The 26,055-nt window shown below is 44.2% G+C and overlaps 1 protein-coding gene across 1 annotated transcript in view; it reads right to left on the reverse strand.

Moving 5' to 3' along the window:
* LOC103179701 (vacuolar protein sorting-associated protein 13B) overlaps positions 1–26,055 on the reverse strand; it is a 481,880-nt gene that overhangs the window by 13,261 nt on the left and 442,564 nt on the right. The window contains 12 exon segments of the mRNA XM_007895087.2: positions 2,694–2,812; positions 4,827–5,026; positions 7,103–7,230; positions 8,733–9,016; positions 13,866–14,012; positions 15,162–15,350; positions 16,722–16,932; positions 17,668–17,838; positions 18,529–18,704; positions 19,318–19,401; positions 20,212–20,478; positions 22,282–22,437. Coding sequence (XP_007893278.2) covers positions 2,694–2,812; positions 4,827–5,026; positions 7,103–7,230; positions 8,733–9,016; positions 13,866–14,012; positions 15,162–15,350; positions 16,722–16,932; positions 17,668–17,838; positions 18,529–18,704; positions 19,318–19,401; positions 20,212–20,478; positions 22,282–22,437 — 2,132 coding nt within the window.

Consider the following 26,055-nt stretch of genomic DNA (forward strand, 5'->3'; position numbering starts at 1 on the left):
GCAAGCGAGAGGACCCGGGCTTGATTCCCGGGCAGGGCGAAATGTTGGGCAAGTTTCCTTATTCCACACGTCTCTGTATACCTAGCAGTAAGTAGGAACCCGGTTTTTAGTCGATTTCCATGGGTAATAATCCCTTCTAAAAAAGCTAATAATAATAATTTAGTCACTCAATGCACGACTGTTTGTGGGATGCTGCTGTGCGCAATTGGTGGCTGCGTTTCACCCACAAAATTTACAGTCAATTCACTTTACAGTATATTCTGTGAAGCACTTTGAGACATCTTGACGACCTGATAAGGATTATTATTATTATGCCCAGTCCTACACTGATGCACTCTCCAGCACTTTCCTACACAAGATGCACACTAGCCAGAACCCTGCAGCCCATGTCCTTTCCCACACCAGGCCCCACAACAAGACAATCACCCCCCACCCCATCCTCACTCGGCTTCACTGGCTCCCATCCATCCGCAGAACAAATTCAAGATCCTGTCTTTACGTTCAAAATCCCCCCATAATCTCACCCCATCCAACCTCTGCAAGCTCCTACAACCCTACTGACCCAGACCTCTTTCACTCCGCAAATACTGGCCTATTTCTTGTCCCCTCCCTATTCCCAACCCCACACACACACACCACTGCTCCAGGTCTGTAGAACACCATCCTGGGGTCCCTCCAACTCGCTCTCTCCCTCACCTTGTTCAAAGCCCAGCTCCAAACGCACCTCTTTGACTGTACTTTTGACCATCATTCCCCTTCCCTCCACCCACCCCCCCCAGCTCAGGTACCCAAGCAGCAGCGTTAAGTGCCTCGAGACATCCTCCCGACGTGAAAGTGTAAATATAGACGTATAGGAGATGCTTAGTCAGATGCTGGCTGGGCCACTAGATGGAGCACCTTGCATTAGCAGAGAAAAGCTCTTCAGTAAGTTAAGGGGAGGAAAGGGACATTGCTGGCACCTTTTCATTGCAAACACCACTGTTATTAGACAATGACCCAGCTGAATCACAGACTACTCTCTGAGGAATTTGTCGTCTTGCCTGTTGTGTGTAGGCAGCTGGAAGCGAGGTTACGTGGAGGTGAAAGGCCTTGTGGGGTTAGAGGAAAGGCAGAGGTATTTGTTTTACTGAAAAATGTACATAAGCAGATGATGATTGGGTGATGGATCAGCTTTGAGCCTGGTTCAGCGTCATGTTTTCCGCTACTGATATTGGAGTGAGCATAAGCACAACTGCTGTGATGATTCTGCTGTATACTATGACTATATCTGTTGCATTAGCCACATCTCCTCCATCAGCTGCACCTCCCAGCTACAACTACTTATCCATGTACAAGTCAAACCCTTTAATAATAATAGTAATAATTCTTGCATTTGATGTACTGCCTTATTACGTTTTTGAGGTGTCTCAAAGCGCTTCATAGAATATACTGTAAAGTGAATTGACTGTATTTTGTGGGCGAAACGTAGCAATCAATTGCACACAGAAGTGTCCCACAAACAGTCATGGATTGAGTGCCCAAATTATTTGTTTTTATATTTTGAAGGGATTATTACCCCCAGAAAAAAATTGTAAGAACATCGCAGACATACACCGAGGTCGCAACAAAATGTAACCTTGGTAAGGTTAGATGATAACAAGTACCATCTAAACGTTAAGGAAAGGAACAGGTGTCAAGTCTAGTTCAACGGATGGAACCTTTTCCTCTGGGTCAGAGAGTTGTGGGTTCAAGCCCCACATTGGGACTTTGAGCTCATCGTCTAGGCTAACAATCCTGTGCAGTGTTGGGGAGATGGGGGGTGCGTTCTGCATTGTTGGAGGTGCCGGCCTGCGATGACATGCAAAACCAGGACATTGATGTGGGCAAACTGGCTGCCTGTGTTCACCTACACATACAGTGACTCCGCTGTACAGTAAAATCTTCAAACGTCTTTGAGATGTCTTGGTGACATGATAAGACTCTATATCAGATGCAGGGATTATTAGTGTTATATCACTATAATGAAAGAGAAGATGTCTTTGGTGAGGAATTACCACAGAGAGGCACGATAGACCAAACGATAGACTAACTGTCTACATTCTAGGTTTATGGTAAAAACCTTTGCCGTCCAAAAAAGCATTGCTCCAGCCCTCCCTCTCGTGGCAGAAGGCAGGAACTTCAGCATTTTAATTCCCTACACAGTTCTCAAGGCAGTTATACTGTACATATAAAGCAGTGAATGTCATAGAAAAAGCAAAATCCTGTGCCGAATGAACTAAAAAATAATCTCCTTTCTCCGAGTCTAAGGTACGAAATTCATAAGGACTTTTCTGAGCTCCAGTTAATCCAGAACTCCGCTGCTGCCCACATGTTCACACTAAACTCTGTACCCCCATCAGACCAGTTCTTGCCAGGCTCCACTGGCTCCCTATCACCGAATAGATCGATGTCAAGATCCACATCCTCATCTTCAAATCCCTTTATGACCTGGCACCTCTCTACCTTCCTCTTTGATCGTGCTTAAGGTCACCTCCCCCCGGTTCGGTGCTGTCAAGCGCTCTGAGATCTACCCTGTTTGACGCCCGGGAATCAAACCCAGGTCCTCTCTCTTGTAAGACAAGTGCTCTAACCAATACGCTACAGGACTCCAGTATTGGTGTGCCCAGCTTTACTTAGCAGTTCATTATGACCAAAGCTAATTGTAGATCAATTACCCATGAAGACTGGTCAGTACAGGCCCAGCTCTTCCTTCCGGAGCCAAGGTCATAGTGATAGTGCTTGAGTAATGAACGATATCCACGTATACGCAACCGTAACTTGGTAGAAACACCACCTGAGTGTGGAAAGAAGAGAAGAAACAAGGTTAGATTCCAGCTTGATGACAGAAGGGATCGAATTTGTGATGTTCTCAATCGCGAGCACCAACGTGAGCCACCCTGATCCATCCGAGAGATAGGGATGGCAATTTTCGAACCGGGATCAGCCTGGCTCGGTTAGTAGCTCAGTGTCACCTCAAAAAGTTGTGGATTCAACCCTCAATTTGGGACTTTGAACTCACAGACAAGGCCAATACTCCAGTACACTGCTGGATTGTTGCAGAGGCCGTCTTTTGGATGAGACTTTAAAACCGAGGTCCCGTCTGCCTATTCAGGTGGATGTCAACAGTCTGTTGGCGCTATTTGAAAAGAGAAGGGAGTATCTACTGGGCCAGTTCCCCTTAACAAAATTGGTCACTCACTCCATGGCTGTTTAGTGGACTTTGCTATGCACGAATGGACTGCCACAATATCCTACAAAATACAGTCACTACACTTGACAGTAAAATCCTGTGAAGCTGTTTAAGACATCTCCACAATGTGATACAGCACAATTTCACATGAGAGGATTGTCATTTATTATAAACATAGTCGTGGGAAGGTGGTATTTCAGTCTCCAGACGTTTCGCATCCAAGAAAAGACCCCCAAAAATTCAGAAAGCAGGAGTGTGGGATACAAGTCCAACAATGACAACAACAACCACCACCAAATTACATTTGTATAGTACTTTTCAAGTCGGGAGGACAGTCAGAGTTTTGGACTCAAGCTGGGGGTCAGGATCGGGGAGGGTGGAGGACAGTGGGGGGAAGCAGGGTGATGGAAAGTATGGTCAAAGAGGAGGGTCTTGAGATGGGTCTTGAATGAGGCAAGGAAGGGGGCGAGGTGGAAGGCCTGGGGGATGGAGTTCCAGAGGGTGGGGGCAGAGTGGCAGAAGACCCACCCGCTAATAGTGGGTGGGGTGTACAAGGCGGGGTACGTAAAGCAGGCCGGAGCCCTCTGAGTGGAGGGAGCGAGCAGGATGGTAGATTAGTAGGTCGCAGAGGCAGGGGGGAGCAAGACCGTGGTGGGTTTTGAAGGACCAGGATCTTGAACTGTATCCTCTGAGTGATGGGAAGCCAGTGGAGTCGGGCGAGGATGGGGGTGATAGGGTCACGGAGCCTGGTGTGGGAGAGGACACGGGCTGCAGAGTTCTGGATGATCTGCAGCCTATGGAGGGAGGAGTGGGGGAGGCCGACAAGGAGCTTGCATAGTCAAGAGCTGATGTAATGAAACTGTGTATGAGGGTTTTGGCGACCTGCGGTGTGAGTGGCAGAGGCAGGCGATGTTGCGGAAGTGGGGGAAGGCAGAGAGGGTCATGGTACGGATGTGGGGTAGAAAGTCTAGTCAAACAAGTTGCCAAGGTTCTGGACTGGCTTAGCAAGGTAGAGTGTGCAACCATGGATGGTGATGCTGTCAACGCCTGAGATGAGGAGGCGCTGACAGGAGCCAATCAAGAGAGCCTCGGTCTTGCTGATGTTCAACTGAAGAAAATTAGCTCTCATCCAAATTAGAAACATTTTACATTCCACCATCCACCAACGCCAAATTAACGGCAGTAGTTTTTGTGCAGTGAACAAACATGCACTGGAAATTGGAGGCTGCTCATATTCACAAAGGATCCTACTGCCAAAAAACACATCGTGTTTAAATACATAATAATAATAATCCTTGCATTTGATATAGCACCTTATCATGACTTTGAGACGTCTCAAAGCGCTTCACAGAATATACTGTAAAGTGAATTGACTATATTTTGTGGGAGAAACACGGCAGCCAGTTGTGCACAGCAGCGTCCCACAAACAGTCGTGGATTGAAGTGACCAAATTATTATTTTGAAAAATTGTGGAGTAAGAAAACTTACCTAATGTTTTCCCTGCCCAGGAATCAAACTCAGATCCCCTCGCTGACAAGGCAAGTGCTCTAACCACTACGCTACAGGACTTCACATACATACAGGTAAAATAACTGGGTGGAAGCTTTGCTAATTTACCTGAGTGCCAGGACTATTCAGATCAACGGCATCGCTCCATTCCTCAGCGAGCTCAGGTGAGGGTATCATGCTGATGACAACACTGGGCAAAGTCTCTTTAGCCTTGCAGTCAGGGAAACTCCAGACTTGATGATACAGCTCATGGTGAAGGGAAGACTCGCCAGGAATCATTTGCCGGTGAACCGTACATTTTGGAGTATCTGAAATAGCATTACAGAAATTTAAATGACAGATTTACTATGGTACGCATGGTATATTTCGCTAGAAACTACATATTCTAAAAGCACATTCACATCCGACACTCAATGGTGATGTAGAATGGACTGACCACCAAGACACTAAAATGGGACTAAAATCTTGATAGACACTTCACCTTAAACAGTCCCCTTAAAATACAGTGAGATTGCTGTTTCTTATAGTAAAAATCAGAACTAATGCTGCATATATTTTCCAACTTCTAACAAACAACAGAAAGCCTAATGGAAACTTGGCCAGCAACCTCTCCGCCACCCTCCTGCCAGCTGTTTCACACAGGGTTTGTTAGACTACGCAATGCTTTACCACAATCCATCGCAACGTTTAAAAGGAAATTGAATAACTACTTGAGGAAAAGTTAGATTAATGGTGCAGCAAAAGAGAAACAGAATAGGATGGGAGTGCGCGCTCAGGGGAGGAACCTGGCACCGACCCAGAAAAGATAGGTCAACCCGGGGCTCAGAGGGTTCTCTCTCCATTCTCTCTCATTTTTACTGACTGGTTCTTCGCTTTTCTGACTAGTCACTGGGGGCTGGGAGTCATCCCACTCAGCTCCTGTTAACCCTGCAAGCCAAAGCCCCAATGGGTAGGGAGGTCCTAGCTGGACAAGCAGTGAAAAGCTTGCCAGACACTAATATCAATGGCAAGCTATGTGGTTTCAGCTGTTTAGATGCCAGCAGTACCCCCAAGACACTACAGCATTATTCTACAGTAAACTCCTGAAACTTGTCACTGCCGCTTAAGTCATCATGTTGTCAAATTATGTATTTATACATATATCTCCGGTTAACTTGTCACTGAGCCCTTTTCCCTTGGAGTAACGAGTTATCAGTTTACTGTACGTCTTTTTCAATCCAGTTCTATCCCTGGCATCTCCTCATCTCTCCGATCTTCGCCTATCCCATTTTTCCGCTCCTCCAATCTGCTCAGCTAATTTTGACTTGCTGTGCAACCCCCGGCTCTCTGTGCCACCATCGGTGGTGGCTTTCAGTGTCTACAGTATAGCAACATCCCACAATCAGACATGAAGTAAATCACCAATTATATCTGAGGGATTGTTGGCCAGGACACAGGAGAAACTCCCTTCCCTTTTCAATGTTGCCATGGGATCTTTTACAGGATCTCTTGGACAGGACCTCTGTACTTGCTATGGGACGCTACCCTGGTGAGAGGCGCCATATAAATGCAAGTTGTTGTTGTTCAACATCTCTAGCAATGCAGCGCTCCCTCAGTACCGTATCAGAGACACAACCCACAAACATCTCCGACCACACCTTTAAAGCTTGTCTTAACATCTTTCTTTGCAATCACAGTTTTGGCTCCCTTCTCCATGTCCCCTCTCCTCCCTCACCTCCAGCTGGGGATCCCAGACGATTCTATAAAGCGGTTTGAGGTGTCCTCTCAACATGAGGAGCGGTAATACTCACATAAGGCGTATCAGTCAGGGCCATGACGTTTAATATGACTCACACAAAGTATGAGTTACAGGCAAACTTGCACAAGTCATACAATCTCCGACTATTAATCAATAATCTACACTGCACATGCGTACTTCAATGCAGCCAGTAAGTGCGCATGCGGTGACGGGTCAAGACTTAATTTCCCCCAATTCAATGCAGCCGGTAAGTGCAGTCGTGGCGTTACAAGTTAGGTGATAATTTACATGAAGGTTTTAGGATGTATTTGGACAAAGAAATCGTTACGATTTAGCCATTTATCCGATTTATAAAATATGACCAGTGCTAAGAAATTCTGAGGTAGGAATCCGAATAGGACTCGGGTGCATGCACTACTTAAGGGATTATACGATTTATAAAGATAAAGACTTATGTGAGGTTCACTGTATAAATGTAAAATCGTTGTTGTTGTGACTGGAGGCGAGAGTATTATCTGTTGAGCCAAGCTGACACCTTGTTAAAGAGGGTTTCGAAGGCGGGGAGAGAAAGTGGAAAGTGCAAGAAAAAGGAATTTTGGAAGCGTGGCAGAAAATTGGGATGGGGTGGGCATTGTTGGCTGAATACCTCTGATATTCTCTTTCATTATGATAGTGGCAGAACACCTGTTGTGGATAAACATCCTGGGGCTGGGGTCTTCATTCACTGTCAGGTAGGTGACTCCGAGATGTTCTTGGTGAGTTATCACTATGGCTCTGCAAAGGAGAAGGTACAAGGAAACAAGGTTCAAGTGAATATCGACTCCTATGGTGTGGACGATAAAATAATAATAATATAATAATAATAACAACAGGAACAATCTGAATATCCGCCCATCTACACTGCATAATGTTGAGAAAACAGTCTTAAATTGAAAGATTTTTTTTCAATAACTATAAAGAATTGCTGCAAATCAGCCTCAAGAATAAGACTATATATGTTGAATTTTGTTAATAATAATAATCCTTGCATTTGATATAGCGCTTTTCACGTCCTCTAGACGTCTCAAAGTGCTTCATAGAATATACTATAAAGTGGATTGACTGTATATTTCGTGGGAGAAACGCGGCAGCCAATTTCGCAGCAACAGCGTCCCACAAGCAGTTGTGGATTGAGTGATCAATTTTTTTAAGACAACCATCAGAAGTCTTGGGGCCCAACACACAGGATGACTAGCTGTTGACGGTTTAACATCACTGTTAACTTTGCTAAGACATACTGGATGTTGGATCACTGAAGATCTCTCTCTCATTGTCTCTCTGTGTGCAGTGACTGATAACCAGGATGAGATTAGCAACTTATTGTCAGAAGAGTCTAAGATTCCCAGCTGTGAGGCAGCACCAGTCTATAGCAAGCCATTCAGCCACCTCCCCTGCTGCTTCTTGATTTATACACTTTTCAGATTAAAAAAAGACTTATTAAAAAACTTAACCACTATTCATTCCCTCCCTAAAACGAAGATCTGAGAGGTTTCATTGAAACCAGATTGAAGATAAGAGTGAGGATAAATATGCTGCCTGTGTCTGTGCCAAATGGTGCGAGTGCAAAGTATGAGTGAATTAGTGTCAGACCCAACCTGACACCATTGTAAAGTGCTGCACGAGAATCTGCAAAGAAAAACAGTGTGCGGAAATCTGGTTGACCTGCAAAAAAATAAAGTGGACTTTATATGCCCCTGTAACAACCAACATCGAAGTAAAATAGTACAAGTTATGGAGACTGGCTACGTGTTTCAGTTCCCATAACATTCTCTTGCTTATCCTGTTTCGTATTGGTTAGAGCACTTGCCTCGCAAGCAAGAGGACCTGGGTACGATTCCTGGGCAGGGCGAAACGTGAGGAAGTTTCGTGCTCCACACACCTCTCTTTACCTAGCAATAAGTAGGAGCCCAGTTGTTAGTCGATTGGCAGATCGTGTTTCCAGGGATAACAATCTCTTCAAAGAAAATTGAAAAAATAATAATCTGGTAACGCAATCCATGACTGTTTATTATTATTATGAATATATTATTTCTAAAATCAGCATCTATTGTGGTTAAATGTAGGAACGACTTCAGATGCTCCTGGTCATCAAATAATAGATATCCACCCCAGGCAACTGTTGGTGACAACACTAATGTTGAGGTGCAACGGTTACACAACAGAATGTATCTACAGATCTCCAGGGGATGTGGGGGGGTGGAGGCGGAAGAGAGTGGGGAGTCTTACTGTTATTATACCTGGTACAAAATCCATTTTCACTGAGATCTGCAAGGGGCACTGCAATGCTCTGCCTCGGGAAATCCGGTCGAACCATCGCTGGCAGACTCCAGTACTGGCAGCTGCTGGCACTGACGTTGGGAGAAACACCGAGAAACAGATGCTTTTGGGGTTGTGGGAGGTTTAAATCCGACTGGTTCACATCGATGTTGAAGTCCCAGCAAGGAATGGAAACTGGGGTTGGAGGGATGCGGTCTCTGGCCGGTCCGATGCTGAACACTGCACTGTCTGCCGTGTAGACGTACTGCAAATGACAACAAGAAAATTGCATTAAGGACCGAGACTTGTGGCAATGGATTGGCATCTCTGGAATGTCACAGACTTGCGTCACTCAGCTAATAACCCTGAACATCATATATATTCAAAGAAAGGGAAAAAAAGTAGTCACAAAGCACACAGAATCTTCATGTGGATTTTTGAAATTTTGAAAGCGTTTTTGGTTAAACAACAAATGCCTTGTCCAATGTTTTCAATCAATCCTGGTCAACAATAACCCAAAATAAAACTGGTCAGTCACTTCATGGCTGTTCGTAAGACATTGCGGAGCACAAAATTGGCTGCTGCCTTTGCCCACAAAACACAATGCCCTGTGAAGCCCTTTCAAATGTCCTCCTGATGTGAAAGGCGCTGCACAAAATGTATTTTTCAGTCCTGCTCCCTTCCTTTAGGCCTCTTTGATTCACGTGTCATTCACTGACTAAGAGCAAAGGTACACAACCTGGCAACACTACCTGTGCCTGATCTCCAGGAGGTGGAACGAGCTGCTAGCATTCTTACATAAGAGAAACACACTATATTATTCCATGAAATGTAATATGCTCCAATATAAAGCTCATGTATATTTAATGTAATGATTAATTCCTGGAAGAGAGGCTAACGTTTTTCACACAGGGAGCAAGTTATCAACTTCATTGTTTCAACGGCAAAACATTAGGTTCCAATAGTTAGAACTGAGACCACAAAGCACTGCTTCACACAGAGGATTCTCAAGATGATAAGAGCGGCTTGGATGATGAAGCACCTTCAGCCCATCTGATCTCAATCCTCCCAGAACCCGGTTGTTTGTTGATTGGCAGATTGCATTCTAGGGTAACAATCCCTTAAAAAATAATAATAATATCTTTGTCATTCAATCCTTGATCGTTTTCGGGGCACTGCTGTGCGCAATTGGTTGCAGCGTTTCGCCCACAAAATATACAGTCAATTCACTTGACAGTATGTTGTGTGAAGCGCTTTGAGATGTCTCAACGAAATGAGAAGATGCTATATCAAATGTAAGGATTCTTATTATTATGATAAAAATTATTTCGCACGCAAATGTGAAGAACACACAAATTCTGCTTTTCCCCTCAGCTGTTTGCAAAGCAAACTTTTGAACCAACTCCAGATGGATGACCAGCGATTATCAAAGTCCAGCACCTAAACAAGCAGGAAGTCAGTGTCCAGATTCCTAGCAAGAAGCAAACCTCTCAACAGTGCATCAAGCTCACTGCCAACATCAGAGACGCAGCAGAGGGGTGGGGTGGGGGAGAAACAACATAATAATAATCCTTGCATTTGATATAGTGCCATATCACATCTTTGAGGCACCTCAAATCAACCTAAAAGAAAGGTGCGTTCGCCATCGCTGAAATCAAGGCGACTTTATAAGAGGTTCAACAACAACTTGCATTTGTTAGCGCCCCTCACGCAATGAAGTGTCCCAGAGGTATAGGCTATCAGTCTCCAGCTGTGGTTTTCTCCTCTCCCCCACCTCCTCCCACTCTAAGCGAAACGCAAGCTTGGGAAGATGCTAAAGGTCATTGCTATTTTCACTACCCGTGGAGCCTGGCTTGCGATCAGAAAAAAGGTCACGAATATGAAAGGGATCAGCAGCAAGCAGCGGTCACTCTTTGCAGAAGGCGATGGATGGTGGGCCAACTGATACAATCACCAGAAGCAATTGCAGAATTGTTTGGACTGGAAAAACTTGAGGGAGTGAACGCAACAGATGTGGGCAGAGTGACTCATGGTACGGTCTCTTCCCTTCTCTCTCAGGTTATATGGGATATATGAAAACAATCCCGTAACTCTACCATCTCCAATTATACTTTGCTTAGCAAGCACCAGCCTGCTTCATGTGCCCTGCCCTATCTGCCCCACCATCAGCAGATGGGCATTCAGTGATTCTGTCTCTGCTATCTCCCTGCCTCCCTCTCTCCCTCTCTCTTTCTCTCTCCAACTCTCTTACTCCCCTCAGTCAAGTCCTGCCACAAGATCTCTTCTGACCGGACTTCCGTTCATCATTCCCTTCTTGGCTCCCACCAACTAGTTTGGGTGCCTAGCCAGCTATGTCAAGCACTTTGAGACGTCCTCCAGACGTGAAGCACGCTTCTATAAATTTAAATTGTATTGTACAACTCCAGTGTGCGGCGGTTAGACCGAGTGGCGACTCAAAACAACAATCCAAACATACTCTACAGTATAACCACATGATCTCCGCCTCAGGATTATTATCTTCAAACTTAAAAAACAATTACAGACAATTACGGTTTCCATATCAAAGCTGAACTTACGATTTTTCAATAATTCTGCACAGCTTTAACTTTAAGGCAAAGGTCTTAATGTTCACGGAACATTGCACTGAAGGTAATTATTGAAAACTCCTGGTTTGTCATGACAGCACTGGAGGTTCTGTGGCCACTACAACTCGCAATGATGCCTAGCAATCTCACTTCTGCGTCTAAATCTTTTGGACAGAGGACATCAGAGTATAAGACAATACAAAATTACATTTATACAGCACGCTTCACGTTGGGAGGACGTCCCAAGGCGCTGGACAGTTGGGATTTGGACAGTCATATACTGTGGATAACCTCAGGATTTTCGCTGTGCTGGGGCTAAATAAATCTCACTGCTCGACAGTGGGACAGCAAGACTGCCTTAGCTGTAAGCATTACTTCGACTAATATGTGTCATCTTTTGACATCGAATTCAAGATCCTCACCCTCACCTACAAGGCCATTCACGGCCTCGCTCCCTCCTACCTCTCCGACTTACTATCCCCCTACCTACCTGCCCGTACCCTCCGTTCCTCTGGCTCCGGTCTGCTCCACATCCCCCGCCCCAACCGCCCTACCATCGGTGGCCGGGTCTTCAGCCTCTCAGCTCCGAGGCTCTGGAACTCTATCCCCCAGTGCCTTTGCCTTGCCTCCTCCCTTTCCTCCTTCAAGGCTGGTCTCAAGACCTTTCTCTTTGACCGTGCCTTCAGCTCCCCTCTCGACTCTCTACCCCCTCCTCGCTCCCTCCCTTCCCTCCCCTCACCCGGACCATTTCCCCCCACTGCTCGGGTCCTGACCCAACTGTACAGCGCCTTGGGACGTCCTCCCGACGTGAAAGGCGCTCAATAAATGGAATCTTGTTGTTGTTGTTGTTGCTAACAAGGCAACATCATCTCCTTTGAGGTAGTTGGGACAGGAGAACATCTGCCAACTTGTTGAATTGAGTCAAAAAAATTGTAAGCGATTTCTTAAGTAACAATAATATTCCTTGCATTTGATATAGTGAGACGTCTCAAAGCGCTTCACAGAATATACTGTAAAGTGATTTGACTGTATATTTTGTGGGCGAAACGCAGCAGCCAACTGCGCACAGAGTGTCCCACAAACAACTGTGGATTGAGTGACCAAATTATTATTTACATTTTTTTAAGGGATTATAAGTAAAGACCAATGTAACAAGTCACCTCAGATCACATCAGAGCTGTTGCCTTTTTATTAACAAAATGTGTGGACGGAGTGATGAGAAATCACTTGTAGAAATAATCGTTAAACTGTTAAGAATCCGCTCAGGTTACTGAAGCTGCAATGAAAACCTATGTGACTGAGAGGAAAGCAGCTCAGGTTATGAGAGGAATTCAGAGGTCGTCCATTCATGGCTAAACATCAAAATAGTTGAAAGCCTGTAAAAGATTTGGCACTTTTTTTCCCTTTCCCACCCGGTCAGTTAGCAAGAAATGGAATTTCTATTTTGCAGTTATTTATTATACAATTTATATTTTACATGTGTAAACGTGTGCACTGAAAAGGAATTGGAGGTGCCGTTAAATGCGTGTGCAGAAAGGGATTTAGAGGTGCAGTTAATTAATAACCAACGAACAGGTGGATGAGTGATTTCTGAAGGATTTTAGCCACGTTTCCATTATCCCTCCTGTACCACGGATGGTACCAACAAAGTACAGGAGCTGAAAATCCCAACCACTGTTCTCGCCCAAACTTTTGCATTCACAGACTTTGCCTCGGCATTTTTGGAGGAAGAAGTCAGTTTCGTGCACTGTAGGCAAACTGATAGCCAACTGCAGTGATGATATATTTATGGGCAAACCTGGAAGCTAATCTGTGCAAAGAAAAATCCCACAAACAGCCATGACATTAAGTTATCCGGGGGATTGTGGGCCTGGAACTGGGAGAAACTTCTTCCTCTTTTCGGTTAGCGTCCTGGCTCTTTAACATCCCCCTCAATTAGTAAACGGGGCCGCAATTTAATGCCTCGTCGAACGGACAGCATCTCTAACACGTGCTGTGTATCACAGTGCTGATACGCACTGACGTTGCACTTCAATACAATCTCTGTTGAGTGGTACGCAGAAGCAGCAAGTTTGATTTGAAAAAGAATGGAAGTTTACTGTAACAATAGTCCCTAACGTTTCACCCTGCCTGGGGAATAGAACCCAGATCTCAAATTGATGTAGCGCTCATCACTTCATCGAAAAATCTTAAATCGCTTCACAGGGTTTACTGTAACGTCTAGTATCTGTGTATTTGTAGTCAAATCCTTAAAGGGAAAGGCATTGTGAACATCAGTTCAGACAGAGATTTGAGCTGGAGACTGGGGGCGGGGGGAGAGGAGGTCTCAGTTAAAAATCGAAAACTCTTAACATTATAGTTGTCAGATTAAAATACAAAGCAATACAATTCACATTCATGTAGCACCTTTCACATTGGGAGGATGTCTCAAAGTACTTAAGAGTAGAACTTAGGTTGAAGACTGCAGAGTTTAATAGTTATAAATTCGACTCATATATATGTTTACCCCAGCAATTCAGTAAGACGTACCTCCTCTCGGTTAGCCATCTCCGGGAAGACCAGCACAGGCCTGTAGTGGATTTTATGCTGAGTGTTGTTCACAATAACTGTCTTGTCCTCAATCAGAAGGATCTGAATGCCATGTCGGACCACTGAAGAAATGCAGAACTGGCACAACTGCAGGACACAGATAAAGTGCATCAGTGCACAGGAAGCAGATAAGCTATCAACAACAACAACTGGCATATATATAGCGCCACCCACACAGGGTAGCGTCCCTGAGCGCTTGACAGTGGTGGAGCACGACGCCGAGCTGAGGGAAGGGGAGAGGTAACCATAGGCACGGTTGAAGAAAAGGTCTTCAGGCACAATCTGAAGATGGGGAAGGAAGGGGGCAAGGCGGCGGGACAGAGGAAGAGTGTTCCAGAGTTTCGGGATGTAATGGCTGAAAGCGTGGTCACTGATGGTGAAACGGAGGGTACGAGGGACATGCAGAAGGCAGGGCAATGGGATTGCAAGTACAGTTTGTCTGAGAGCCGGTGTAGACTCGATGGGCTGAATTGCCTCTTTCTGTGCTGTAAATATGATATAGTGCCTTAGCAAGTCTTTGAGATGTCTCAAGGCATTTCACAGAATATACTGTAAGGTGACTGTATACTTTGGGGTTGAAACACGCAGCCAATTGCACACAGCAGTGTCCCACAAACATGAATTGTGTGACCACATTTTTTAATATATGTACGTATGTATTTGAAGACAAATGTTTATTAAAAGGAAGCTGGCATCTTATTAGGATTTCACTCGAATCATCTCAGCCCATTTCTACACAAAGGGAGAGACTCTATTACCTACTGCGGCAAAGTCCAACAGGTTAATAATAATAATCCTTGCATTTCATTTAGCGCCTTATCATGTCTTCCAGACGTCTCAATGCGCTTCACAAAATATATTGTAAAGTGAATTAACTGCATTTTTGTGGGCAAAACACAGCAGCCAATTAGACACAGTGTCTCACAAACAGTTGTGGATTGAGTGGCCAAATTATTATTTTTTAAAATGTTTTATTTATTTATTTTGAAGGAATTATTACCCCCGGAAAAGCGATCCGCGAGTCGATTAGCAATCGGGTTCCAATTTACTGCGAGGTAAACAGAGTCGTGTGGAGTAGGGAAATTTGCCTAACGTTTCATCCTGCCTGGGAAATAGAACCCAGATCCTCTCGTTAGCGAGGCGAGTGCTCTAACTAATACACTACGATGACTCCTACAGGAAGAAGTGTTCAGCTAATTCCTAATGTTTTACGGAGGCCGGCAATTCCAAACTGACCTTCTGACGACCTGAAAACGTCCCAAGCTTCACATCGGCATCAACGATCCCTTCCTCATCCAGCGTGATAACCTCATTGCTGGGATGGTCCTTCCACTTTGGGGAGGTGATGTCGTGGACGAGGTGGATTGCTGTTGATTTGTGCACAGTATTAGTGTTGGCCCAGTAGATACCGATTTGAAAAGGTTCCTGAAAAGAGAGGTGTTAAAACTAAAATTGGTTACATTTTCCCATTTTACAACAACCACAAATGACATTTGTAAAGCGCCTTTCATGTCGGGAGGACGTCCCAAGGCGCTGGACAGTCAGGGATCTGGACCCGAGCAGGGGTTTGGGATCAGGATGAGTGGTGAGGGTAGGGGTAGGAGGGTGGCCGATGGCACGGTCGAAAAGGAGCATCTTGAGTGAGGCGAAGGAGATGGAGTTCCAAAGGGAATTTACAGCAAATTCTTGAGTCACATTTCTTTTCTGGATTATGAACGTTTTAAAAAATGTAAGATTTCAAAACCTCTTTACTCCTTTTTAAAAAAAAACTCAAAACCTCTCCTCCGCCTTAATCTATAGGCTTCCAGGATGTAAGTTTAGTGTCACCCACCACGACAGTAGGTGCCCCTCTCTTACTCTTTCAAACCTCACAATTCAATTTGCATTAACATTTATACAGCGCCTTTCAAGTCGAGAGGACGTCCCACAGCACTGGGCATATGAGCTGGGGATGGGAGCGGAAGGATGAACAAAGGTGTGGTCATTTGGAGACAGATCCTAACCTTGTTCTGACCTGCACGGTGAGCTTTGGCCCTTCACCAAGGTTTCTCAATACAAGATATAAATGATCTTTGGAGATTACATTTTTTTGGTGTGTTGGCTTCTTAGGATCTTAAGTGAAGTGGGTCTGAGCGACCTCAAGCCAGTTCGCAAAGATCACAGATTCATACTGCAAAACTGCTCCCAGATCTGTCATTTAGCTTAAAACTAATTTCCAAACCCCCAAAAAGTGCATTTTTTAATACACACATATATCACATTGTCAAGTTTGCCTATTCAGGTGGAGACTAAAGATCCCATTACACATTTTCCCTTTGAAAAGAGAAGGGTAATGAAATCCAACAGTCGACAAAATGAAATTGGTCATTCACTTCATGGCTCTTTGTGCAACATTGATGTTTAGATTGGCTGCTGGGTTTGCCTACAAATTACACAGTCACTACATTTTATAGTAAATCAACAACAATTTGCATTTATATAGCGTCCTTCACGCAGGGTAGGGTTCCGGAGCGCTTGACAGTGGCGGAGTCTGACAACGAGCCAGGGGGCATGGAAGGTGGGAGGCGACCGTAAGCACAATCAAAAAGGAAGGTCTTTAGGCGGGAATTGAAGCCGGGGAGGGAGGGGGCCGGAGGAATTGAGGGAGAGAGTTCCAGAGTTTCGGGGCGTAATGGCTGAAAACACAGCCACCGATGGTGGAGCGGAGGGCACAAGCTTTGTATGTTTTTTGCAAAGAGCTCTGAGATGAAAGGGACTATATCAAATGGATTACGTTACTATTATTATGACATTTACCCGAAAGTTTGGTGGTACCACAACTTTCCCAGTAGGAACCTGCACAACTATCTTCTCTCCTTCGAAGAGCCAGAGGTCCCATTTGGACTTGTTGACGAGCAAAGCCCAAGGTAGCAGTTCGACCAGGAGTGTGTTCAGACAAGGTTTCCAGGCTGACAGCTTGACTTGCATGGGACTGTCCCATTGAGCAAGCTGCTCTCCACCACTCTTGCTGTGTATTTCAAGAGTACATTAAAAGAAACAGATTAGCTCTTTATGATCTTCCCTGGCAGTTATGTGATTGAACCAAGTATTTAAGCTGTCATGATTCCTCACATCAAAAGTGGCAGATCCTTCAAAATTGTTCTGGTTTTTACAGGCTGCCAGCGAATGTTTACATAGAGATTACCCAAATTTTTTGTGTTATTATACAATCGGCTCAGACCGATCTAAAATGACATTTATCTTATTAACTGCTGATTACCAAGTTGATCTAATGTTTGGATTCAGAACTTTACGAAGTAGTTTTGGGGGATTGAATGACTCTTAACAAAACCATGACTGAATTACAAAGAAAACATTCAATTTATAACCAAAGCATTGTAAGTGTATACGTTTTATCTCTAAAATAAATAATATTTGGGGGAATACAAATTAAACGGTAAGCTTTTGAAGAAGCGAGTCCATGCTGTTTAAATTCAGATTCCCCCCCCACCAAAGAATTATTTTTAATCCCCTGAAAATGCAAAGAATTCGATGAAAGACGGCACAAGACGCGATTTGAAACAATATTAGGCAAAATTGCTCCTATCTGGCAACAATTACTTGCTTGCTGATTAAAGGACAATCCAGTTTAACTTTAACCCAAAGTAACAGACATGGTAATGGTCTCTATTTAGCATCAAATGTGTTGTCCTGAATGGTCAGATACACAGTAAACAGAGAACAAAGTGGTTTATTTTCTTACCTGTCAGTTTGCTTTGTTATGTAGGGCCACGGTGTAGGTACATCAGCATCGCGATTGTAGATCTCGCGAAGCAACTTGTTGACAGCGCAATCACCTTGTGACCGGCCAACAATTTGTCTAATAAGAGCCGTCGAGATAGGGACGGCACATTGAGATGCTTCATCTTCCTCTCTACCAGCGATGATTTTTTTTGGAGGAATAGGAGGAAAATCCATTTATACTTCATTATTTTGTTACATGTAAGCATACTTACATACTTTGCTTCATTACAGAAAACCTTGGGATTGTAATTTCATTAAGGTTACTGATTGGAATTCAAATCTGTGGTATATTTTTAGACATTGCTATGTGCAAATTGGTTGCCGCATTCGCTTGCAAATACACAGTCACCACACTTTACAGTAACTCCCACAAACCGCTTTGAGACTTTTGACAACATGAAAATGCAACCCAATTTACACTTCTACAGCACCTTTCACGTCGGTTCAGAGCGCTTGACATAGCTGACTGGGTACTGGGGAGGGGAAAGACGGCTGAAAACATGGTCAAAGAGGTCTTGAGGTGGGCATTAAACAAGGGGAGGAAGTCATTGAGTTGGGAGGCATTTAGGGTCTCAGGGTTGGAGTTCCAGAGAGCGGGAGCAGAATGGCTGAAAGCCCGTCTGCCAATGGTGATGCGGAAAAGACAGGAGATATGAAGCAGGCCGGTGTTTGCTCAGCAGAGGGAGCAGCCAGGTTGGCGTCGTTATCAGAGGTCACGGAGGTAGGGTGGGACAATGCCGTGGAGGGACTTAAAGGTAATTTTGAGCTGCTGGAGGAAGGGGAGCTAAAGGAGCCAAGCGGGGATGAGGATGCTAAGTACCTGGCTTGAAATGTCAAGTGGTGCATAATTTCAGCTTCGACATTCAGAAGCGGCTTCTCTTGTCCTTGTCCAGCAATGAGCTGAGGGTCTTTCAATCCCAAACTGCGTTTCTCAACATGCAGAATAATGGGATCGGGGAGATGACTCCTCATGACAAAGAGGGGACTGAACACGAGCTGCAATCGAAACACACAATATTAAAAACAGGATGCGAAAATTAAATCAACTAGAATTAGAGAAGAGAATATGGCAAGTCCAGAAGGGATTTCAATTTGAGAATGAACCTTTTTTAAAACCAGTCTGGTTTGTATAAGCACAAAAGGAGCACTTTTTTTTNAAACAAGGAAATTCACAATGTACTCTGGGGAAATGGAACAAAACACTGCAGCCAAGCTATGTTTTACTTGGTGGAATTTTTGTTTTTGCCAATTTTTCAAGTTCCTCACACTCGTCTTCAAATCCCTTCATGCCTTGGCACCTCCTTCCCTCTCCGACCTGCTTACTCCCCAAACCACTACCGCTCGACTGGCTCCGGCCTCCTGCTTGTCCCTCATGGCCTCCGTTCCACCATCGGTGGCTACTATGTCCCGAAACTCTGGAACATTCTTCCTCTATCCCTCCGCCTTGCTCCTTTCTTCCTCAGCTTCAGGTCGTACCTGAAGACCTCCTTGTTGACCTTCCCCCCGCTCGGCGTTGTGCTCCACACTCTGGGACGCTCCCCTGCATGAGGGGCGCTATATAAATGCTAATTGTTGTTGTTGGATTTAAAGAAGCAAAAAGTGCACTCACCACCCTCTGCTCCACTGGAAAGTCTGCGTCCAGGCTAAGAAACGTGCACCACACGTGTAACATGGAACCATCTAAACACGGGACCTGTATCGATCGGTAAGTATGAGTCAATTGTTTTTAATGGAAAAATAATAGAGGCAAGATCCCAATGCAAGTTGTAGATTAAAATCACCAGGATTCTCAAAAGTATGGTTACACTGGACTCGTTTTCATTCGGAAGCTCCTTTGAGATCCAGCTTTCTGCATTTCACAAACTGCAGGATCTGAGCAACCAAAACCTTACACTTTCTCTTTATAAAGTATAATTCTCTTTACTCTTGCACGTCACATACAGTGGCCCCTTTTGTTTGCCTTTCCCTTTTAAAGGAATGTTTTCGATTCTACTCCCCAGTTCTTTCTAATGCCAGAATGTGCCAGACTCGCTCAGTTAGTAGCACTCTCGCCCCTGAGACAGAAGGTTGTCAGTTCAAGCCCCATGTTGAGAGCTGACTCGTTATGCAGTGGTGGGGGTGCACTACATTGTCAGAGGTACCGCCCTTTGGATAAAATGTTAAACCGAGGTCCCGTTTGCCTGTTCAGGTGGATGTTAAAGATCATAATGCACGATTCGCTAAGAGAAGAAAGTTTCTCCCGGTGCCTGGCCAACAATCCCCCAAATAAAATTGGTCATTCACATGACTGTTTGTGCACAAACTAACTGCCCCTCCCTTGCCTCCTTCAATGCCCTTTCCCTTTGATCGCACCTTTGGTTATTTTCCCACCACCAGCCCTCTTGCCCTCCACTCCTCGATTCCAACCCGCAGCTCAGATGTAAACTCTTGACTGTCCAGCACCTTGAGATGACCCAATATGAAAAGTGCTATATACATGCAACTTGTTGTCGTTGTTGAATACCTGGACAACTCTGCTGTCTTCAGAATGAGGAGGCTCCAAGCACACGTCGCTTGACCAGCCAACATCGCTGCCTTTGACCCTAAGGGACAGCTCGGTCAGTTCGCTGCTTTCAAGAACAAATGATGGCATCTTTTGTTTCGATGGTAGGCAGCCAAAATGTTCCTTGATCAGCGCCTGGCCATCCTGCCCAATGTAGCGCTGCACAACCTTCAGATCGATGTCCTGATTCAAATAGCTGCAGATGACTTGTCTGCCACTGATTATTATCTGAAAGAAAATCAGGCAAAATGGGTGATCTGTTGCCCAGGTCAACCGAAACATGGAGAATCACCATTTTGTTTATTTTTTGGTCACTCGGATGTCTGACACGTGCAGGAACCCATCACCGTGCTTAAGAGTATCCAAACCAAACTGAGATTTCCAATGCATCCGACCAACACATGGAAACCCCAGAGACAGATTGTTGGAATGGAATGTGCATTCTCTCCCTGGAGGGACACATCCCGCTTACCTAATTCTGGAAAATATTAGGCGAAGATTGGCCAAGGCTTCGGGACCCCAGTGTGTTGGTTGAAGTAACTGCTGGAATCTAACCAGCTAAACTGCATAGCTTACCTTGGTATTGCTGTCTGGCAAGCTTACCTGTGATTGTCTAGCTAGGACTTCCGTACCTTTTAGGGCTTTGGCTTGCAGGGTTAACAGGAGCTGATTGGGATGACTTCCTGCCCCCAGTGACTGGTCAGAATCACCAGCAAAAGGCTATACCTTCCTTGGGGATAATACTATGTGTAACAGCCCTGTGACTCGCTTCTCTTCGACCGTGCCTTTGGTCATCCTCCCACCTCTCTGCCTTCCCTGACTCCTACACCACCCCTCCCCCATGCTCAGACCCCGACACCTGACTGTCCACCGCTTTGTGACATCCTCCCGATGTGAAAGGCGCTCTATAAATGTAATTTTGTTGTTGTTGTTGTTCCTCACTCCCCATGTTCAAAGCCCATCTCAAGTTGCACCTGTTTTACTGAGCTTTGGGTCACCAATCCCCTCCCTGCCCTCTGTGTGACCAACTTCCAAGTATTTCAAGCACTTGAAGTGTGTGAAGCGAGAGGACCCAGGTTCGATTCCCAGGCAGGGAGAAACCTTAGGCAAGTTTCCTTACTCCACACAGCTCTGTTTACCTAGTAGTGAGTAGGAACCCGGTTGTTAGTTGATTGGTGGATCCCTTTTCCAGGGGTAATAATTAATTCCTTCAAAAAATATATAAATAAATAATAATTTAGTCACTTCAATCTACGATTGTTTGTGGGACATTGCTGTGTGCAAATGGCTGCGCGCAGCAATGCCCCACAAAATACAGTCAATCCACTTCATTGTATATTCTGTGAAGCGCTTTGAGACGTCTCGGAGACGTGATAAGGTACTATATCGAATGCAAGGATTATTATTAATGTTGTTGTAACATTGGCGGGCAGAAGTCAGCTGCCACATTTGCCTATATAAAAATAATTCACGTCACTTCCATTTAATCTCATCTTGTGAAGCACTTTGAGGCTTTACTTTTATGTGAAATGCGTTAAATAAATGTAATCTGTTTTACTAACAACCACCAATTATGCTTTCCCGTGCAGTGCAAGGCTGGTCTGCATAAAGTATGTCCGTTTTCAAACCGTCAGCACTGATGGCGAATGTACAATATTAACCTACTGAGTTGGAATCAAAGAGGTTGGAACTGCAAATGCGGTAACTAATGCCTTAATGTTAATGGGGTGTTGCGGCTTGATATTCTGTGCTGTAAGCAAAAATACCTTTCAATCGTTGCAGCTTACTTTACATTTCATAAAGAAAAGCTTGAGACTTTTTTGTGCGTTTCTTCCATCTGAAAATATTCAGGGCTCACGTTTTTATAGACTGCTCTTCCCAAAAGCACAATAAAATGGAAAACATATTTTATGAAACCACAACCTCTTAACATTTCGGTTTCTGTACTGAAGCGGAGGGGGTGGCGGGAGTTGATAAACTTTTGAAAAAAAAGATTGTGTCTTCCCAGGCAACCACATGAAAGGAACTCACTTGTTTTTGCACGCCATTAAATTGCTGCACTTTGATGATCAGTGATGCTGTTCTTCCCTTGTACTGGATACTTCTGACAAATGTGCCTATGTTGTCCACGCTGAATGGCTCGGACCAGCGCCAGTTTCCCCAGCCTTCGATACAGATGTGCAGCAGCTGTGCAGAACAATAGCATGTTTGTGTTTACAAGTGGTTCGAGATGAAACAGTGCAAACCGCAACATTCTGTGACAATTACAATTCGGTCTAAAATTAATCGCTCAAAAGCTATTTATAGACAGGAGAATATGAAACAATTTGCCTGGAGCAAGCAACATTTTTTTCCGGAGAAGAAACTAACAGCTGGCCACGTGCAGAGTATGACACTTTGCGAGAGCATTGATGTTACTTGGGCCTCAACTGTGCATAATGGAAGCACAACAAATAATACTAATAATAATCCTTGCCTCTGATATAGTGCCTTAGCACATCTTCGAATCGTCTCAAAGCGCTGCTAATATACTGTAAAGTGAATTGACTGTATACTTGTGGGTGAAACGCAGCAGGCAGCCAGATGCCCAAAGAGGTGTCCCACAATCAGGTGTGGATTGAGGGTTTGAGAGATCCGTGGATGACCTTAGATGACTCTTGTTAGCTAAGCAATGGGGATGGGCAGAGGAATGGCGTACAAGGAGGTCAGAGTGAGGGAGATGGCGGATTTGTACGTGTGGGCGAGGATCTTGCAGTCAATCCTTTTGGAGATGGGGGGCCAGTGGAACCTGGCAAGGATTGGAGTGATGGGTGTGCGGAGTTTAGTGAAGTTGTGGGCAGCAAAGTTTTGTATGAGTTGGACCTTTTAGATGCTGGCACTGGGGAGACCAGTGAGCAGCATGTTTGGGTAGCTGGTAAAACAGGTAAAGCTGCACAAGCACAGAAATACAAAGCAAATACATATATTTCGCTAGATATCATCGGCCATTTTTATGAATCAATCTCACCAACGGCAGGCTTCACTTAAACAAACCGCTCTAGGGAACGCTTGCTCGGGCACACAGTTCTCCCATACACTGTCTGGTATGCAATTAGTTTTGTTTAATTTATAAATATTAGTTAAAGTCAAAGAAAAACAGCCACAGCAGTTGGATCCAATTCAACTAGTTACAGAATCAGAGAGGAGGATAAATAGATGACCTGAATATTTATATTGGATAAACTAGTAGTCGGTGGTGGTGGGAATATGGGTGGGGGAGGAAATGACATTTGAGTAATGAGATCCCTTTAGAGCAAAAGGACACTTATCAATTTACTTTGGTCAAATGTTTCGCTGCTAAAATAGTGTGGTTTGGTGGTGTGTGGTTGAATGCATAGTGCTTTAATGCAACGAGGAGTTGTAAAATAGATTTATTCGATTTGCAGAGATTCTTCAGAGAATAAAGAAATCTCTCGCTGAAGCTTTCACCTAGCACTATAGTTTTATGTTTGGACGCTGAGAACAAATGAATATCGAATTTATGATTTAATCCGAGATACTTTTTTGCAATCTGCACTTTGCCCTTGACTTCTGGAAGTTTCTTCCGAAACTACTGTGTTTCATGTCCTTTCTCTCCACTTTTATAATTCTCATTTAAAAAAATTCACTATCCCTGCCACCGTGCCTTCTGCAAACTCAAAATTCCTCCCACTTTTTGTCAGGTGTCCATCGGTCCCAATGCTCCGAGATACTATCCTACGTGAATGACGCTATAAGGGTGAATCAAAAGTCCTAACTTATATAGGGTCCATACGAGGTGTTCAAAGGGCAAGCCATGTAGACATTTACACAGATCAACTCGGTAACAAAAACTTTCACTAATGATGAAAGGCATCTTCCTGTAATAGTTGCACATTCTCTTCAAATGTTGTAATTGGAGTTGAGTTACAGATCAGCCATAATCTAATAGAATGGCAGAACAGGCTTCAAGGGCTGAATGGCCTACTCCCGTTCCTATGTTCCTATGTTATCTTAAATAAAAACATAATGAAATATTAAAAACTCTATGAGTAAGAGCTTCTGATTCACCCTGTATAAATGCAAATTGTTGCTAAGCACTGTTTGGTGTAAATGGTAAAATAAATGCAAGTTGGGTATGACAATGAGAAATGTACTGGAAGAAATTTGCCTCAAAGTCTTATACTCTGAGGTGTGTGTGATCATTCATCAGAAGTGGAACTGGTCTCGGGAAGCTTATGCAAGTAAAACCAGAACAAGGATGTTAAAGACAACAGGTAGATTTTAAAGTATGAACCATTAAATCATACCAAAGAAGCAGCTAGTGTGCTCTGAACACATTGCAACATACTGGAATTTAGTCTTTAGGGTTGTACATGGTGTAAAGGCAATGCAGACATCAGCACAACAAAGAAATACATAAGACCTCGGAAGAGTGAGCACACAGAAAGCATGTTAAATCTGGTATAACTCTGTGGTAACAATAACTGGAGCATGAGCAACAAAGCAACAGGGAGTCCTGGAGCGTATTGGTTAGAGCACTCGCCTCGTGCAATTCACTTTACAGTATATTCTGTGAAGTCCTTTGAGACGCCTTGAAGACGTGGTAAAGAGTTATATCAAAAGCAAGGATTATTATTGTTATTATTATAATACGAAACATCAAGGTAAAGAGGGTAGATATTAAACTCAATATGCAAGAGGAAATTGAGATCCTGCTCCTAAAGTTTCACTGAAGAGAGGGAGAGGAAACAAGATTAATAATAGAAATCTTTGCATTTGGTACAGTGCCCTTTACGTCAGGAGGACATGTCGCAGCACTTCACAGGACTTCCAGCAATAACCTGCATTTATATAGCGTCCTTCACGCAGGTAGGATCTTGGGTAACTCCTGATCACGTCTTTGAGACGTCACAAAGCACTTCACAGAATATACTGTAAAGTGAACGGACTGTGGGCAAAACGCGGCAGCCAATTGCGAGAAGCAGTGTCCCACAAATAGTCGTGGATTGAGTGACCAAATTATTATTATTATTACCCCTGGAAAAGCAATCTGCCAATCAACTAACAACCAAGTTCCTGCTTACTGCTCGGTGAACAGAGGCGTGTGGAGTAAGGAAATTCAGGTCCTCTCACTTGCAAAGCGAGTGCTCTAATTCATAGGATTCCACATTGCAAGGATAACTATTATAAAAGGATTTATCTTTTTTGTTGTGTGCATGTACTGGGCAGTCGTAATGTTTTTTGCTCTTACAGTGTAATATCACTGTATGGTATAGCTTAATATCATTGTGTGCTCTGAGTAAAACATATTCTTTGTCAGTGCCCAAATAGCTTGGCCTTATGATCTCCCATTTCATTACCTCATAGTGGAGTCCAGTGTTCAACCGAATGCTGGGAATAAAAGCAGGTTGCACAAAACCAGACGCATTTCTTTTCATGAAGGGCTACACAGTTAAGATGGAACAAGTCGAGTGCATTCTGGAGAACATTCCTGGCCTGTTTTTTTTTTGGTCTTGTACAACCCGTCTGTAATTTTGATAAATATCCACCTCCTGTTCACTGAAACATTTACTGGACCTGCCCCCACACTTGGCAGCTTATGGAAAATGCTGGTCTGAATGCTCAATGGTAGAAACACAGCTAGATCAATCACGTTTTATTATGGAAACAATTCTCCACTGGTAGGAATTTACTCGGGAGACAATCTTTACTGATTGCACTCCTAATACCATGCGATTTCTCTGCAGGGAATCTTTAAACTGAAATGAATCATTAAGGAGAGAGGGATGGATATGTGACGGGGAC

The sequence above is a fragment of the Callorhinchus milii genome, unplaced genomic scaffold, assembly GCF_018977255.1.
Source record: "Callorhinchus milii isolate IMCB2004 unplaced genomic scaffold, IMCB_Cmil_1.0 Scaffold2, whole genome shotgun sequence".
Classification (NCBI taxonomy): Eukaryota; Metazoa; Chordata; class Chondrichthyes; order Chimaeriformes; family Callorhinchidae; genus Callorhinchus; species Callorhinchus milii.